At 32.1% G+C, this 17,175-nt stretch overlaps 2 protein-coding genes across 2 annotated transcripts; both read left to right on the top strand.

Moving 5' to 3' along the window:
- On the top strand, positions 4,910–10,452 carry LOC105156988 (vacuole membrane protein KMS1). The gene is made up of 8 exons (XM_011073271.2): positions 4,910–5,279; positions 7,085–7,296; positions 7,535–7,613; positions 8,412–8,711; positions 9,057–9,214; positions 9,463–9,579; positions 9,702–9,881; positions 9,955–10,452. The coding sequence occupies exons 1-8, from the start codon at positions 5,216–5,218 to the stop codon at positions 10,144–10,146; spliced, it is 1,302 nt and encodes a 433-aa protein (XP_011071573.1). The 5' UTR covers positions 4,910–5,215; the 3' UTR covers positions 10,147–10,452.
- Positions 12,530–14,496, top strand: LOC105156987 (mavicyanin-like). The gene is made up of 2 exons (XM_011073270.2): positions 12,530–12,851; positions 13,950–14,496. Exons 1-2 carry the CDS (start codon positions 12,674–12,676, stop codon positions 14,312–14,314), a joined length of 543 nt encoding a protein of 180 aa, XP_011071572.1. The 5' UTR covers positions 12,530–12,673; the 3' UTR covers positions 14,315–14,496.

Below are 17,175 nucleotides of genomic sequence, written 5' to 3'. Positions count from 1 at the left end.
ATACACTTTTAGCATAATATTCAACATATACATAAAAGTAAAATAATATGTATTACACATGATATAAAGTAAAAATGACATGAAATATTACTAACATTAAGTTACATATAAGTTACCATGTAATTAGTATGAATTATAATGGCATGTGTACATGGAATTAAATAAAATGTTTGCCTTGAATCTTATAATGTTACAAATAGCAATTAAATGGTATTCATGCCAAATCATTTTCTTAACAAATAAATTTTGTTGCATATACTAGCAAAACATGTAAAATACATACATGGGCATATGAAACAAAACTATGTTATCGAAAAATTATCAGAAATCAAATAAATAAACGAAGAAGCATCGGGCTTCTTGATCAAGCCATTATCTCAAAACACTTCAGGTGGTGAGAAAATTAAACATATACTTATCATCGCTTCAGGGATGATATTGCACATAATTGGTACAAAATATTTCACCTACTACTGGAGATGATTTTAACTCATTACTTACTTCAGGAAGCAATGAAATTTTATAGAACATATCCACTTCAGGGGATAAAATCAAGAATTGTATGCCTGCTTCTGGAGGCAATATCACATCCACTTCAGGGGATAAAATCAAGAATTTATGTATATATGTCTACTTCAGGAGACATTGAAATATATAATATAATTACTCATATTTTATTATGAAATATTCAAGAATAAATCTAACTATCATATTGTAGAGGTAAACAAACAAAGAATAAAAATTACTAATAAAATTAACATTTTACCTTGATCGATCGTAACGTAACGTCGTGCTGATAACGTGTTATAAACTTAGAGAAATTTTAAGTTTATTAGCCTATCACTCTTAATAGAATATAAAGTAAAATATATGTATTTCTCCAACAAACTTTCTTTGTTCACTGGTGGTATTTATAGACCACAAAAAATGTGGTTACAAAATACACCATAAATCATTATAATTACAAATCATAATGGGGGATACAAAAGGGTATAACATAATGGGTATTAAAAATGAATATGAAGAGGTGTATGCATTCATATATACATATTATATATAATAGGTATCAATTTATTATAATTATTTTTAATACTTTGTCCCCATAGAGATTCATCATCAAAATATAAAATAGGGACAGTTACGCTCTCCTCCCATAAGGTTTAATATAATTACACATAGATTTTTTGTGGTTTGAGAAATTGTATCTAGTATTCCTGGGGTTTGTTTTCGTCTGACAAATAAGTCATCGGTTTATCAAAATTCACCAATTTGCTGATGTTAACAAAAGAAATTGAATGAAAATTGATATTTACAATTGATTGACTTATCAGACTTGTTGTAGGTCAAATAATTTTTTTTTTCTGACTAAATCATACTTATAACGGTAAAAATATACCTCCTCACATATATTAACGTGTGAAGACCTATGAAGGTAATTTGATCATAAAAATATCTATTTAATCTGTAACAAATCAGTAATAAGTCAATTGAAGGTAATATAGATTTTTTTCGAACTTTTTTTAAAAATCGGTGAATTTTGACAAACAGATGGACCTATATTAGACATAAACAAATCTCAAGGGTGCTAAATGTAATTTTTTGAATCACAGGGGTCTACGTATAATTACACTAGACCTCAGGGGAGGAAAGTGTAATTATCCCTATAAAACATTAAAGGGTAAATTTCATTTTGCCATCTGAACTATAACTGTTTTAACACTATGTCATCTAGTATTTTTTTGTGTCAACTTATCATCTCATCTTTGTCAAATTTGTACTTTTCCATATATGACCATTCTTTGTTGATTTTCTGCCAAAAAAACATCACATGTTGTACATATGTGAAAAATATCACATCGTGTAACCCTTTAATATTATATGTACACTACATGTGATTTTTTTGACATAAAACTTGATTGAAAAATAGTTATAAATGATAAAGTGCAAATTTTCATAAAGTCGAAATGATAAGTTTATACCAAAAAAAGTTTAGATGTTAAAGTGTCAAAATGATCATAATTCGAATGACAAAATATAATTAACCCAATATTAAAGAATAAAACTCGGGATAGATATAATCTTATTGATGTAAGTTACACTCACAAAAAATAAAATACTTCAGAATAACTCAAGAGAAAAAGTAAATCTGGTTTACAAAATTGTAAAAATTTGTATATTGAAATTTTTTTTTCTTCAAATTTCTTTATTAATATCAGTAAATTCAGTGAATTCCGGTCAATGGAGGGACTTATTTGTTAGACAAAAATAAACTTTAAGAGTGTTAGATATAATTTCTCAAACTACATAATATTTTTAAATAATTATATAAGATATCAGAAAATAAAAGTATAATTATCCCTTAAAATTAGGCGGAGAAGGTGTTGAGTGAAGCCAAACCTGCCCCGGTTACCATCCTTGATGCGGACATCTCGGCCCCTTCTTGCTCCTCAACAATAGTTACAAGATATTGAGAAGTCCTACTCAAATAATAAAATTAATAAAACGTTGCAATTAAGGTAATGTGTTTCTATTATTTTTTTACAATAATCTCTTGTTTCTTCATTCTCTTTAAACCTAAGTTTTTTATATGAAAATATTAATAATCATTAAATGTTCATATCTAAATTTTTACCAAACGATCTAAAAACAGTAGGAAAAAATGCAAGCAACTCCCTTGTGATATCGCAAATGACCCCCTTATGAAAAAATAAATAGCGATTTATCTCCCTTTATTTTTTAAAATACAACAATTTACCCCCCTATGGTTTTTAAAATGAAGCAACTTACCTCCCTGTATAAGGAGGTAAATTGCTTCGTTTAAAAAAGTATAAGAAGGTAAATTACTATACTTTTTTTTTCATATGGGAGTAATGTACTGAATTTCAATATCACAGGGGGTAAATTGTTATTCATCTAAAAAAAATATATGGAATTTCACTACTTAAAAATAATAAATACTTTCTTTATTATTATTTATTTATTTATTTATTTAAAGAAGGTCCTTAGTGGTGGTGAAGGAATATGCTTAAACTGCCCAACTGATATTGATGATATTTGCATATCTTTCCTTTATTAAAACTATAATAAAAAAAAAAAAAACAATACTTAATTGTCCTTTCGGATCTTATTGCTTATTAGTCCCTCTTTTTGTCTTTGCTCCAACATAGATTTCTTTTTTCTATTCTTTTAGAGGAACCACCCTCATATGCAATACTTATCTACATATAATACTAAGGAATAATTACACTTCTCACTCTTAAAATTTAATGTAATTATACGTAAATTTTCTGTGATTTAAAAAATTATATTTAGCACTCATAAAATTTACTTTCATCAAACAAATAAGTCATCCCGCTAGTAAAAATTTACTGATATTAACAGAAAAAGTTGAAGGAAAAATTGATTTTTACCCTCGATTGACTTATTAATGACTTATTGTAGGTAAAAGAATCTTTTTGGGACTAAACTACCCTTATAATGGTAAAAATATACCTTCTTACATGCATTAACACGTGAAGACGTATGAGGACAATTTGATCATAAAAAAATTATTTGACTTACTATAATTCAGTAATAAGTTAATGTGGGGTAAATTCAAATTTTTTTTAATTTTTTTTTTGTTAACATCAACATATTTGGTGGATTTTCACTAATATAGGGACTTATTTGTTGGACGAAAGCCAATCCCAAAGGTGCGGGATGTAATTTCCCAAACTATAAGATGTTTATGTATCCGAAGAAAAAGAGTATAGTTATCCCTATAATTAAATAGATACAATTCAAAAATTATATAAAATAGTACTTAATTGACCTTTCGGTTCTTATTAGTACCTCTTTTTGTATTTACTCCATCACAAATTTCTCCTCCTATTTTTTCGAGGTCCACCGTTATGACACGTCGTTTTTATGTTCATATAATTAAATATATACAATATATATTTTTAAATATACATATATATAATTAAAAGCAAGAGTGATAAATACATTAGTCGATTAACAATGTCATTGATTATTTAAAATATTTAAGTAATTTTGGTATAATTATTTAAGAGTATAATTGATATTTTAAATTTTAATATTACCAATGTACGAACCACCAATGAAGAATAAATTTTTTAATTTTATACTAGTATAAATATTATTTATTTTAGTGGAGTTCCATAACTAAAAAAATTGAATTAATTTCAATTTATTTGAAAATTATAATTTGGAATTTATTTATTTACAAAAAAGAACCTCTATAAATTAATATTTGATAAATGAAAAAAGTGCAAGCAACCCCTTGTGATATCGCAAATGAGCAAATTACCGCTTATAAAAAAATAAATAACGATTTACCTCTCTGTATTTTTTAAAATGAACAATTTACTCCCCTATGATTTTTAAAATGAAGGTAAAATTGCTTCATTTTAAAAAGTAATGAGGGATAAATGACTATATATTTTTTTATAGGAGGGTAATGTGCTCATTTTTAATATCATAGGAGGTAAATTGCTAATCACCCTTTGATAAATTAATAATTTTTTTTAAAATAATAATTTCTTCGATCCCGACTTAGGCCCAGATCTAAGTTAATAATTTTGATATATTAATAAGATAATATTTTTCTAAAAGACCCTTATATAAATTTATTATCCCTTCAATATTATAGATTAATTATTCTATAATATTACGAATATTGGTTTATGTACTATGATTTTTTTTTTTTTTGAGAGATGTATTATATTTAATTAGTCACGTTGTATATAAATATTTTTAAATAAATAAAAATTATGAATCAAACTATGTTAATGATCAAATTTATATTATGATTGAAAATAATATTTATATATTTTATTATTATTTTCTGCAATTTAATTATTTATTTATGTATATGGCATCATATGGGAATCCCAATTTGCAAAGGTGAGTGCGTGTAGTGTGTGAGAGAGAAAGTGAGATAAATGCTCAAAAACAGTGGGGAGCTTTCGCACGCACACCAAAGTCTGGTGTTTTTTCCACGCACATATCCGCTTCCATAACCCTCAGATCTCTCTTCAGAAATTCCGTCTTTTGTTGTTTTGGTTGCTGGCAATTGAGATTTCCTGCCTTCCCTTTTTGTTCTTGTGCTGTGGCTCAACGTTGTTCGGACTCATATCACCGTAGGTAAAAAGAACAATTACACGCACAAACAGTGTGTATGTGTGGGAGATGACATGTGAAAGAATATAGGATAATGGGGTCCAAGAAAAAATCAAGTTCTTCCAAAAATCATCGCAGCAGGGGCATGTCGATCTCAGGAAAGTTTCTGTCTTTAGTATGGATTTGCAGTATTTTGTTTTGATCTGAGGTTTTGTTTTTAAAGATGTTTTTTTTTCCTTCTTGTGCTTGTGGATGTTGTGAATCTCTGTAAATTCAATGCGTGTAGTGAATATAAGATTATTTGTTAGTTTAGCTGGTTAATGGATTTGATAGTGACGGCGAGTGTTGATGCAGGGAGTAAAAGGGTTGTTGACTAATTAGGTTTCTCTGCTTTTTTGAATTCATCCTTGCATTTGCTTGGTGTATTAATGTAATTTTATATGGGGTCTTTAGCTATGCAGCTAAAATGGGCATTGCTGTTAGTGGGATTTGCTTGGTTGTGGAGAACTTGGAGACCACAGTTATGCACATTGCGAGATGTGTGTGTGTGTGTGTGTGTGTGTGTGCGGGCGCTCTTGTGATATGATATATCTATGCAAGGTGTGAATGAGTGGTGTGCTTCTTAAGGAAGATAATTGAGTGTTCTGAATATTGTTTGGCAAAATTTGCTCTTGAGGAATCATGGGATTCTTTTCCTTTTTTCTTTTTTATTGTTCATCTGTATTGTAACTAGAAGGGAATAGCAGATTTGGTCCTTTTGCATATGATTTGGTTTCTAATAGCTAGATGCTCATACTATTCGAAAGTGAGATTTTGAATTGGAAAATTTTCCATTGTATGAATGTTGGGGGCAATCTAACATTTTAGATAGGAGCTATTTGCATGTTGGATGAGCTAAACATAACCTCGTATTCAAACTGTTCCTTACCCAGGATAGTTCCGTCTTCTCAGCTTGACGTATCTACTTCAGAGTGCAGTATTTTAAGTTTGTCCCTATGATTTCATGGAGGCAAAAGCATTGCTGAGGCCCCAGAGCTGCAATCTTTTAATTGGTGGATAATCATCATCTCATTATGTTGAACTGGCGTGATCATGGGAGGGCTAACTGCTGTTCTTGTTTAGTTAATGTTGTTAGCTTTGAACGGTTTTCTTGTTCAGTTAATGTAGTAAGGTTTAGTGGTCAATTTGTTAGGAACTAGAGTTTAGCAGTTAACAGTGTTCATGCATCCTTTATACATGTGGAACAAAAGTTTAGTCTGTTGTTACAGGTCAACATGTCCCTATATGCTACTAGCAGAGAAAGCAGCATCTGTTAGATTGATTTGAATTGCATTTGAGATGTTGAAGTTCTGAGGCCTTATTATAGCATCCTTGTCTTCTTTTGTGTTGTTACAGTTAGGAAGAAAAAGGATTTTTCTGGAGCTATATTTGCTTACCAAGAAGTTCAAGGTTTACCAATCTGTTGACTGTTTCAGGCTTAGGATTGAAATTGCTAAACCGACACTAAATTCTGCTTCATTTCATAAGTGATCCCTTTGGAGACGAGCTTCAATTCTGCACATGTTGCTAGGAGGAATAGAGTTGTACTATATAAACCAAAAAAGAAATAAAAATCTATAAATTGGTTTACCGACATTAATAATTTGAAGATAATGGATCAGTTGCTTACTTAGAAGATTACTTTGTGGCATGTACATTTGAGCTTTTATGCATTTTTGTGTACTTGAAGATTGATTTCCAACTAAAATATGCCTGGGAAATGACTGTTCTTTGTGGATATAGATATTGTACTGTTGTGACACTGTTGACAGCAGGCATACCAGTTTTCCGGATAAATTGATACCATTATGTTACTAAAATCTAGTTTAGTGCATCCTTGCTGAATGATTTGTCGAGCCATTGCTGATTCTGATTCAGGGATCTTACTTATATTCCTTATAATTGAGAAATTTCTGCTTTGCAGGGCTTCGTATAAAGCACCAACAAGAATTAGAAAATTTGACCCTGACCTCACAGCCTTTCAAGACATTAAAGCTTTTTATTCTTGCCGTCACACGATATCTCAGCCGATCAGTAGCATATCTTTTGTCACATCGTGGTTGGCTTATGCTGTTGAGTACCATTGTTGCGATTGCTGGCGTACTACTTGTTACTGTTGATGGTCCTCATGAGAAGGTAGTCAAAATAGTAATGCTGAAATGGACAAGGATTAGTGATTCAGCACAGTTTTTTTTTTTTTTTCTTTTTGTTACTGTCTTTTGGAATGAAATTCAGATTTCCAGGCTTTATTTGAAGAAGGAATGGTTTTCTAATGTCTTTCTTGTTGCCTTTTGCAATTATGGTTATTTTGGGCTCTTGTGGTCAATGGTTGACATGTCTTGGGTCATTTCATGAATCTAAATTTTACATGCAGCATGTTGAGGAAGTTCTACGTTATTTGCGATTTGGATTATGGTGGGTGGCTCTTGGTGTTGCATCTTCCATTGGACTGGGTAAGCAAAATCGACTTGATTAGCATGTCCATTCTATTTTCTTGATGTTCTTTATGGGAAACACTTATCTGCACTGGGTGGTGTTCAGAACCCAATTTTGAGGATCACGCATCCTTAGCTGTCGCTAGGACCCACCATGATGCCTGAATTTTGTTGTGAAACACAAAACACTCCTTGTAAGGAAGAAACTTCCATTCTTGGCTTTAATGGCAAAATCTGTCTGATGAGGAAATATAAGAATTTTATTCACGCTACAAGCTTCTGATGTGAACTTAAACTTTTCCTCTATACCAAAAAGATACAAGAGCAGACATGTTACTTCACCTTGACCCAACATTTAGATATGATTTCCAGTTTATTTTTCAATTTTTACTAGTATGGTAAGGTTATATCTGGTATTACTTGGGATCCACATGTGTGTCTTAAGCTTGTGGCAGAATGCATGGATCTTGTCCTAGAATTTGGAGGTGGCATATCTAGCAGTACTCAGGTTGTTAGCTGGGCTCAGTTAAAATGCATACTCATCGAGATATCTATGGATAGGTCACTGAAGTTCTGAAGTTGACTTCTGATTCCTTTGTACTTAGTCACCCTAAAACCTTATTAGCTTTGGAATGCATTATTTTCTTTACTAATTGATATCTACTCATCCATGTTAACATGCATCACAATTTGTAAGCTAATGAGCAATCTGACTGCATGAACTTTTTCAAAGAGATGACAAGTTGACAAGCTTTCCCATGCAACAGCTGCATAGAAGATTATCTGAACTTGTTCATCTGTTATATCTTTCTACAGGTTCTGGATTGCACACTTTCGTACTCTATCTGGGACCTCATATTGCATTATTCACTATAAAGGCAGTGCAATGTGGTCGAGTAGACATTAAAAGTGCCCTATATGATACAATACAATTAAAAAGAGTTCCTTCATGGCTTGGCAAGGATTGTGCTGAATTTGGGCCCCCGTTGTTTCCATCGTCACATGGCGTACGGATTCCCCTTAGTAGCATATTGCCCCAGGTCCAGTTAGAAGCAATCCTGTGGGGTCTTGGCACTGCGCTTGGTGAACTTCCCCCTTACTTCATTTCAAGGGCAGGTATGTCTACATGTAGCTGTTTCCTGTTTCCGAGTCAAGTGCTTTTGCGGGCTTGACATTTTAATTCAAAAATTCTCCTTCTAGTTGTAGAAATATGAGGATATGTATTCTTAGGATAATAAGAACTTTGCTACTTTATGGGGCCAAAGGTGATGTATTAATTTCTACAAAGGTACCATTCATTGCCCCCAAATTGCCATGTCGGTTTTATTCTACTTATTGGGTCTGCAAGCATTAAGGTTGCATCGTAATTTCACATTGATAGTTGTGTAAGTCATGTGCTATCGGTAAGTTGAACTTTTTAAACATGTGAAGGGCCTTATGTTTACCCTCTCTTTTATGCAGCTCGCTTGTCAGGTGGTAAAGTCAATGCAATGGAAGAATTGGATGATTCCTCAAAAGAGGATGAGGGATTTATATCTGCTCGACTAAATAAAATTAAGCGCTGGTTCCTGTCACATGCCCAATATTTAAACTTCTTCACGATTTTAATTCTTGCTTCGGTTAGCTCCTTTATTTCATATCCTCTGGTTATCATTTCGTCATATAGCTTGCAACTTTTACTTCCTTTTCACAATTCTCTTCTCTGTATGAAATAAGTGAGATTTCTAGTGGAAAGATTCCAGTTTTTTCGTTTTTATTGAATTTCTTTCTTCGCACATTCTTAGTACATAAGTGGCCTTCGTTTTTAAGGTTTGGCCACATTATACCCGCTGCTGGATCTTTTCATCTCCATAAGGATATTTTGTAGGTACCTAATCCTTTATTTGATCTTGCGGGCATAATGTGCGGACAATTTGGAATTCCTTTCTGGGAGTTCTTTCTTGCAACGATGATAGGCAAAGCAATCATCAAGACTCACATACAGGTTTGTGCAGACCTGAAATCTTGGCTTTTGGCTTTATTCAATACAAGTGTATGCTCCTTTTATCTGTCAACATTCTTAACTTACACGCAACATTTTCTCCATCAAATGTAAACAATCGGCAGACGGTGTTTATCATTTCCGTGTGCAATAATCAACTTCTTCACTGGATGGAAAACGAACTAATTTGGGTACTTAGCTTTATACCTGGGTTTGACTCTATATTACCCAACCTCGTCTCCAAACTCCATAAGATCAAAGACAAGTACATGGCGACTAAACATCACGTTCCGGCAAATAACAAGGTATTCCTGTGTTCCATCTTCCCTAATCTATACGAATTTATCTCCATACTCAATACTTTTTTTTCATTCGCAGGGGAATAAATGGGAATTTTCTCTCGCTTTCATTTGGAACACCATCGTTTGGTTCATGCTGATGAACTTTTTCGTCAAGATTGTGAACGCAACCGCACAACGGTACCTAAAGAAACAACAAGATAAGGAAATAGCAGCGTTGAAGAATAAATCATCCAAGCAATCCGACGACTCTGATACTTCATCTAGGTGAACTACTTCTTTCCATTTTCTTCGCCCCATTATACATTATAATTTGTTTCTACCCAACAGGGGTTAGAATTATGGGAGACGTTTATATATAGTCGCCGTTGAATCCCCTGACGTGAGAATGCATGTGTAAGCTCCCCCATTTGAAACTTGTACAGAAAGCTCTGGAATTTGTTTATTCTGTGAAACATCAGGGGAGGACAGTGGTTTTACTCCTGGGGGCAATCAAAAAGAAGATATTGTTGACATTTTAACATGAAATTTGAACTATTCTTTGGGTAATGCAGCTCTGGATGTGGTTTCTGCATATGATTTTGAGCGTTTTTTCATCGATGGACGATGATTCTCGTCGTTTCTTGCTATCCGAGGTGTTCTTTTTTGCCTTTTTTTAGGGATCGGATACAAAAAACATGAAACATGGTGAATTATATCACATCAGCGGCATGATTTATATCATGCTGATGGTGTATTGGCGTAACATGATTCACACTGTCTTGTGTTTTCAAATAAGATCTACTATATATGATATCTCATAATCAGGAAATTGTATCATTTCAGATTTTAAAAAAAGAAGAAAAGGGTGTTACCTCCACCCCAACGCCACCAAAACAAAGAGACGGAAATTTGGAGAGAGAATGTAAAATAAATTTAGTTTTATATTATTCTTTTTAGAGGCAACTGTAGTTATTTGTTTTTAATAAATATATTCCAACTTTATTACTTCATCTTCTTTTTTTTTTCTTTCCTAATAAAATTATTTACAGGATAAATTACAACCACATCTTTTGAGATTTGACATAATTACAAATATTATTTTGTTGTTTGAAAAATCACAAATGCCTTTTGATTTTAACATCCGTCTAACAACGTGTCCATTTAATTAGATTTGCATCTCATTTGCGATATCAGAAGTGAGTTGTTTGGATTTTTTCCTATTTTTGAATAAATCAAATGCATAATTATAACAATCATATAGTAATTATCAATATATATAACTATATCTAATCAAACTCTACTATTTACAGTAAAACGACACATGCTATTAAAATAGAATAACATCCCACGTGTTGGTGGGGTCTGAAGTCATGACCTTAGAGTTATAAAGTATCAGCTTCGCCAATTAAGCTAATTTTTATCGGCATCAATAGACAACTTAAAAGTATAGTTGAGAAGTTGAATACATATATATATATGTATGTATTTGCAGAATCCAACAACCTTAGTATTATTAGCTAATTCTTTGCTTTCAAGTCTTTCAACCATTAATGTTCTCTACTTAATTAAAGCCACCAGCTTAGGTCTCATATCTCCACCTCAATAATATATATTATTTTCAGTTTTTTTAACTATTATCTCTCAATTATAACTAAAAATTTTTGAATTAATACTTATCAATTAAATCCCATTTTAATAATTTGAATCTTGATAATTAAGAAAAATAATATTGCATGAGTATAACATCTGTGTTAAGAGCTTATAAGCTTCTGGTCTCCTAAAGGACACCTCAATAGTTGACGATCCAATATTTTATTATTGAAATGTTGGCCTATCGGGCGCGTGTGCATGTATTTTTTTTTAAAAGAATTTATATATTCCTTCAAAGAAATATGATATTTCTAATTGATTTATCTTTTACAATTTCGAAAAACTCTTTCAAATTAGTTATAAATTTATATCACTAATATCTTATAAGCATTATTATTTTATTTTATTTAAATATTTTAAATATTTTATTTTTAAAATAAGATCCGACAGCTTCCAAATTTTAAAAACTATCTTATAAAATTATATTATAATTTTGTTAAACTAATTAACATGCGTTGCATGAGAATTGGAGTGCACTACAAGTTGATGAAGATGGACATTTAACCATATGCCACTATCTCTACCTCACTACTTTAATCTTGAAAATAAATGCCTTTCTTCTTTTTCTTATTTTCCTCATTTATTAGGGAAAATTGTAATTTAGGTCCTATAAGAGAAAAAATATTATTTTTTTAATCTCACGATTTACAATTTTAGCATATTTGGTCTCGTAAGCTAAAAAATTGTAACATTTGGGACCAAAATGCTACAATTTTTTTTTATAGGATCAAATTTGCTATAATTTTTTATCTTATGAAATAAAAAATGCTATAATTTTATATTTTATGGGATGAAATGTACTAAATTCATAAATTATAGGATCAAAAATATAATACTTCTACAGTATGGACCAAAAGTGCAATTTTCCCCTTTTATTGATATGAAAAAAGGTGGAAAAATCTCTCTTATTTTGAGGCCCACTTCTCAACAAATTTTCTTAAAAAGAGTAGTCATTGTCTGAATCACATCGGTCCACTATATATGAAAACCTCAAAATCAACCTCAGGGGGAGGCCCAAAAAACTCAAAATTCTCACTATAAAACTGACACAAAATCTTGCAAGCCAACAGAAAAGAGAGTCCTATTTGAGTTCTCAAGGGGAAAGAAAAACAAAGGAACTGTTCAGACAAAAAACAGTTGGCAAAGTTTGCAGAAAAAAGGAGGACATGGGCTCAATTCTTGAAAACAAAGGTGTTGTGATTTTGTTTTTCATCTTTAGTTTGTTTGAGCTGTCTGCTGGAGCTGTTCATAAGGTGGGAGATTCAGCTGGTTGGACCACTGTTGGGAATGTTGATTACAGGCAATGGGCTGCTGCAAAAACCTTTCAACTTGGTGATATTATAGGTATATATATATATGTGTGTGTTTGTGTGTGTGTGTTTATGTGTTTCCCTCTTCCTCTCTTTGTCTGTTTTGTCCTGTGTTTTTGTGTATATTTATGATGTTTTGGAGAATCATGGGTAGTTCTGTTTTGCTGTGTTGATGCAAAGACGCCATCTTTCTTTGAAAATTTCTAGCTTGATGCTTAGTTGAAAATGATGCAAGAAAACTCAGGTGAAGTAAGGGAACACACTTTGAAATACTGGGGATGTTTAGATAGACCTTTTCTCCTAACTTTTTCACATTGTGACGTTCTTTTACGGAAAATTTTAATTCAAATCAGATTTAGTCGAATACACTAATTATATGACAAGTGTAATATACATATGGTGTGATAGGCGTATAGTTCAATAAAAGTGACCACTCACACTTACTTTATAATCGATTTGATTTGATTCATTAGTTTTAACCTTTTAACCGAAGCATTGATGGTGATGCCAAGACATGCATGCGTACATGTGAACTCTCCTGTCATGATCATGTTTCATAATAACCTATGGAGTATGAACAAACCTTGTGTCTGAACTTCCATTGTTGCCGTTGAATCCACCAGCACAATCATAAGCAAAAATTTCTTACCTATGTTTTCGTATTCAATGGTGATATTATATATGTCATGTTATTAGTAACATTCACAATGCTGGTACGATGTAATTTGCACTATTTAACAAAGATCCTAGGCAAATGTTCTCCAACACAGAGTCACAGTTAATTTTTTAAAATAAATTACAACGAGTTTTCTTGAGATTTGGTATTAGTATGAATACCCCTTATTGTTTGAAAATTAAAAATAACCCACTCAAAAATAATTATACAGCTTCTAGACAGTGATGTAGACATTACTTTATCCTTGCTTAAAATTTTTAATCAATCCTGTATCTATTTTACCTCTACAGCGATTAGAACTCTTTTCATTGCATAACTATTCAAAGATTCATTCAGTAATGAATTTTACTTTATAACGTAAATTTTCTAGAGTATCGGATACGTGTTCTCATTATTTTTTACTTGGACTTCGTTGTTATCTGACCAAGCAATGTTTTGTTTGTATACGCTTTTTAGTTTTCGAGTACAACCCTCAGTCTCACAACGTGATGCAAGTCACACATGCGGAATACAAGGCATGCAACGCCTCATCCCCCATTTCTACCCACACAACTGGAAACGATTCCATCACCATCAACACTCACGGCCACCACTTCTTCGTGTGTGGCGTGCCGGGGCACTGCCAAGCCGGGCAGAAAGTCGACATAAACGTCCTTCGGTCTCCTTCACCAGCACCTAGCCCGTTGGGACCATTGCCCTCTCCAGTTCCTGGATTCACATTACCAGCACCTTCTCCCAGTAATGCAGCTTCTCCCTTTGCTGTCAACATGCTTTTCCGGAAGCTCTCATGGCTGCTGCTGCTGCTATCCGTATGTGTTTAGCTTATCTTAATTAATTGCAAGAAAAATCATTTCTCAGCAGGTTCCTTGTCTTCGGTTATTGGGCTGTAATTTCTGTTTGTCTATTTGTTTGAATGAGCAATGCTATATTCTACACCATGCTTTTGTAAAGCATAGACAGATTTTCTTGAAAGAAAAATGAGGATTTACATTTTTGGATTGGAGAATTATGCACTTTTGTTCAAGACTCTTTGGGATTACATTGGTTTCTGAATTTGTTTCGACACTGAATTGCTGTTTGTTGTGAAAAATTGAGGGATATTTATGAGTTGTATATTATGAAATCAAGCTAAGAGTTACTTTATTTAAAAGATAATTATTGCCCCGTTGGTGCTAACGAAAACGACAGTTTGCCTCCCAAGAAACGACTTATAAGCTTTTATTTTTGACACTTTGAAATGATCTCAAATGCTTTCCAAGTTGAACTCAAGTTGACCTAATGAAATGGGCCCTATTTATAGAAGTTGAAAAGATATCACTGGACATATCTAATCGGATGTATTTGAAAAGTTATGACTTTTTATTTGAATTAACGCATCATTTCATCCAAAAGACATATCATTTCACCCAAATGGACGCATAATTTCACCCAGTAGATACATATTTTCAAACAAAGGACACACATATTTGATTAATTAGACACAATCAGTTGATGATTGGGTACTATCAACTATCATCCACATATTATGAACTTATTACGCATCACACATCATAACTAATTACTTGTTATTATTTAATTTGATCAAAATAAATATATTAATTAAATTTATTATTTAATTTGTTATTCACCATTTTTCAACACTATTGACCTTAGAGAATGACATTTGCGCATATATGTGAAGGTACTTTAATTTAAAATCTCCACTAGATTGTCAACTATTTTTTCTAAAACAAACAAATTCTTTTCTAAAGGTTAATTACATTTAAAGTATCTTTAAAAATGTAAAATTATATTTTTTCAAAAAAAATTAAAATTAAATTTATACCCCTTTCAAAAATTCTCCATTTACACCTAAAATCATTATGTTAGAGTTTGGAGAAAAAATACTGATATAAGCAAAATAAAAAACATAAATTTTTAATTTGGTACCTCATTTAACATTCTCATGTATATTTTTTATTTTTATAAAGAGATAAATGTAATATATATATATATATGGAGAGAGAGAGAGAGAGAGAGCTGGTTAACATCACTATATTTTTTCTTTATAAGTACAAAATTATTACATGAGAATGTTAAATGATGGATCAAATTAGATTTTATGTAATTATTTTGCTAACATTAATATTTTTTGTCCAAATCCTAATAAAAGGGCTAAGTGTAAAATGATTTTTGGAAAGGAGGTGTAAATGTAAGTTTAAAATTTTTTTAGAAAAAAATTAATTTTATATTTTTAGAGAAAATTTAAGTGTAATAACAATTTTCACACACATTAGTACACATAGAATTTGGATATATATATATATATATATATATATATATAGAGAGAGAGAGAGAGAGAGAGAGAGAGAAAGAGATGATTATACATTATAGTGATGTCTCTATTGTCTTGGGTAAAAAATGTGTCCTTCCTCTCCGCCCTTGATTCTGATGCACTATTCTTCTTCTAAGGAGAAATCACAGATGTATAAAAGTTCACATTCATCCATTATCCAAAAATTTTCCGAATTTTGAGGATCTAAATTTAGTAAAAATTTGAAGAAAATAAATTAAAGAGGCAACTTTTCATTACATTGAATGCTTTGGTAATTATCTGCATGTAATATGCACAGGGGAAATAGCAGGAGAGTGAGGGACATTGGTCCTGCTAATGTTTCCTCTGTCTCCCCACCACTCCCCTCTGCAATACATATGCATATCTGTGTAAAACTTAGACAGAAAAGGACATATTTTTGTGTGCATGAAAGAACCTACTGTTTGGACATCCTGAGATTTTAGCAATTCTGACATCTTTGGAGAAGCAAGAAATTAATAATTAGTACAATGCCAAACCTCCAGGACAACAACGTCTTCAAGTCTAAGATCACAGATTGTGTGTTGGCTGCTGGATTTTTGCTGCCTTAAGTGGCTTAATTTTTTGTTATGATTATAGGTAGACATATAATATGTAACAGTTTCTTGGATTTTTAAGTATATTAAATCATATATATTCTTGTACTAAATTCTTGATTTGGTGGGCTTTGTTTGGATGATCAGCTGGGGTAACTGGAACGGATGATCTTTGAGCAAGTTCCCAGAATCTTACAAGAAAAGGGTCGACGAACTAGAAACCAACTACTGTAGACATGATGATAAGTCTTAGCAGCAGCCGTAGCCAGTTTATATGCAGCTAAGGCCTGCAGCAGTTTGGGACGTCGGCCTACCTTATGACGGCATCCGTCTTCTTCGTTTCTGGCTCCCTCTCCGGCGCTGTTGCAAGCTCAGCTTGCAGATGTCTTCTCAAAAACTCTAACCGATCCTCATTTCTTTTCTCTAGAACTTGGGTCTGGTTAATTTGTTACACAGTCCCACTTGAGGAGGGGGCAAAAAGATTATCTTCGGTTAGCTACTGTGCAGCTCAACTAGCTCAAAACTTTACTTCAGGCAGAACAGATCATATCAGATCACTTGTCACTTGAGGAAGAAACGTTTTTTTTATGGTTTTGCGTTATTTTTAGTTTTTAGTCATTAGTTAGCACTTTTATTTTTTTAGTGTTTTCTTCTTCATACTTATTTAGCGTTTTTAGCAATAGGCTTTCTTCTTCTTCTTTTTGATCAGTGATGTACATTAATAAAAAAATATATTAAATTGTAAGGGTAAAAAAGTAATTTGGTATGTAGTAGACACACCTTAAACATATAT

Source organism: Sesamum indicum, linkage group LG3, assembly GCF_000512975.1.
Source record: "Sesamum indicum cultivar Zhongzhi No. 13 linkage group LG3, S_indicum_v1.0, whole genome shotgun sequence".
NCBI classification, from domain to species: Eukaryota; Viridiplantae; Streptophyta; class Magnoliopsida; order Lamiales; family Pedaliaceae; genus Sesamum; species Sesamum indicum.
The sequence above is the reverse complement of the archived record's forward strand: the minus strand, read 5'-3'. Positions and strand labels throughout refer to the sequence as shown.

Excerpts from the sequence above, each read along its gene's own strand:
- LOC105156987 (XM_011073270.2), top strand. The coding sequence starts at position 12,674 with ATGGGCTCAATTCTTGAAAACAAAGGTGTTGTGATTTTGTTTTTCATC. Across the intron at positions 12,852-13,949 it reads TCAACTTGGTGATATTATAG|TTTTCGAGTACAACCCTCAG; the intron begins GTATATATATAT and ends TACGCTTTTTAG.
- LOC105156988 (XM_011073271.2), top strand. The coding sequence starts at position 5,216 with ATGGGGTCCAAGAAAAAATCAAGTTCTTCCAAAAATCATCGCAGCAGG. Across the intron at positions 7,297-7,534 it reads TTGATGGTCCTCATGAGAAG|CATGTTGAGGAAGTTCTACG; the intron begins GTAGTCAAAATA and ends TTTTACATGCAG. Across the intron at positions 8,712-9,056 it reads TTACTTCATTTCAAGGGCAG|CTCGCTTGTCAGGTGGTAAA; the intron begins GTATGTCTACAT and ends TCTTTTATGCAG.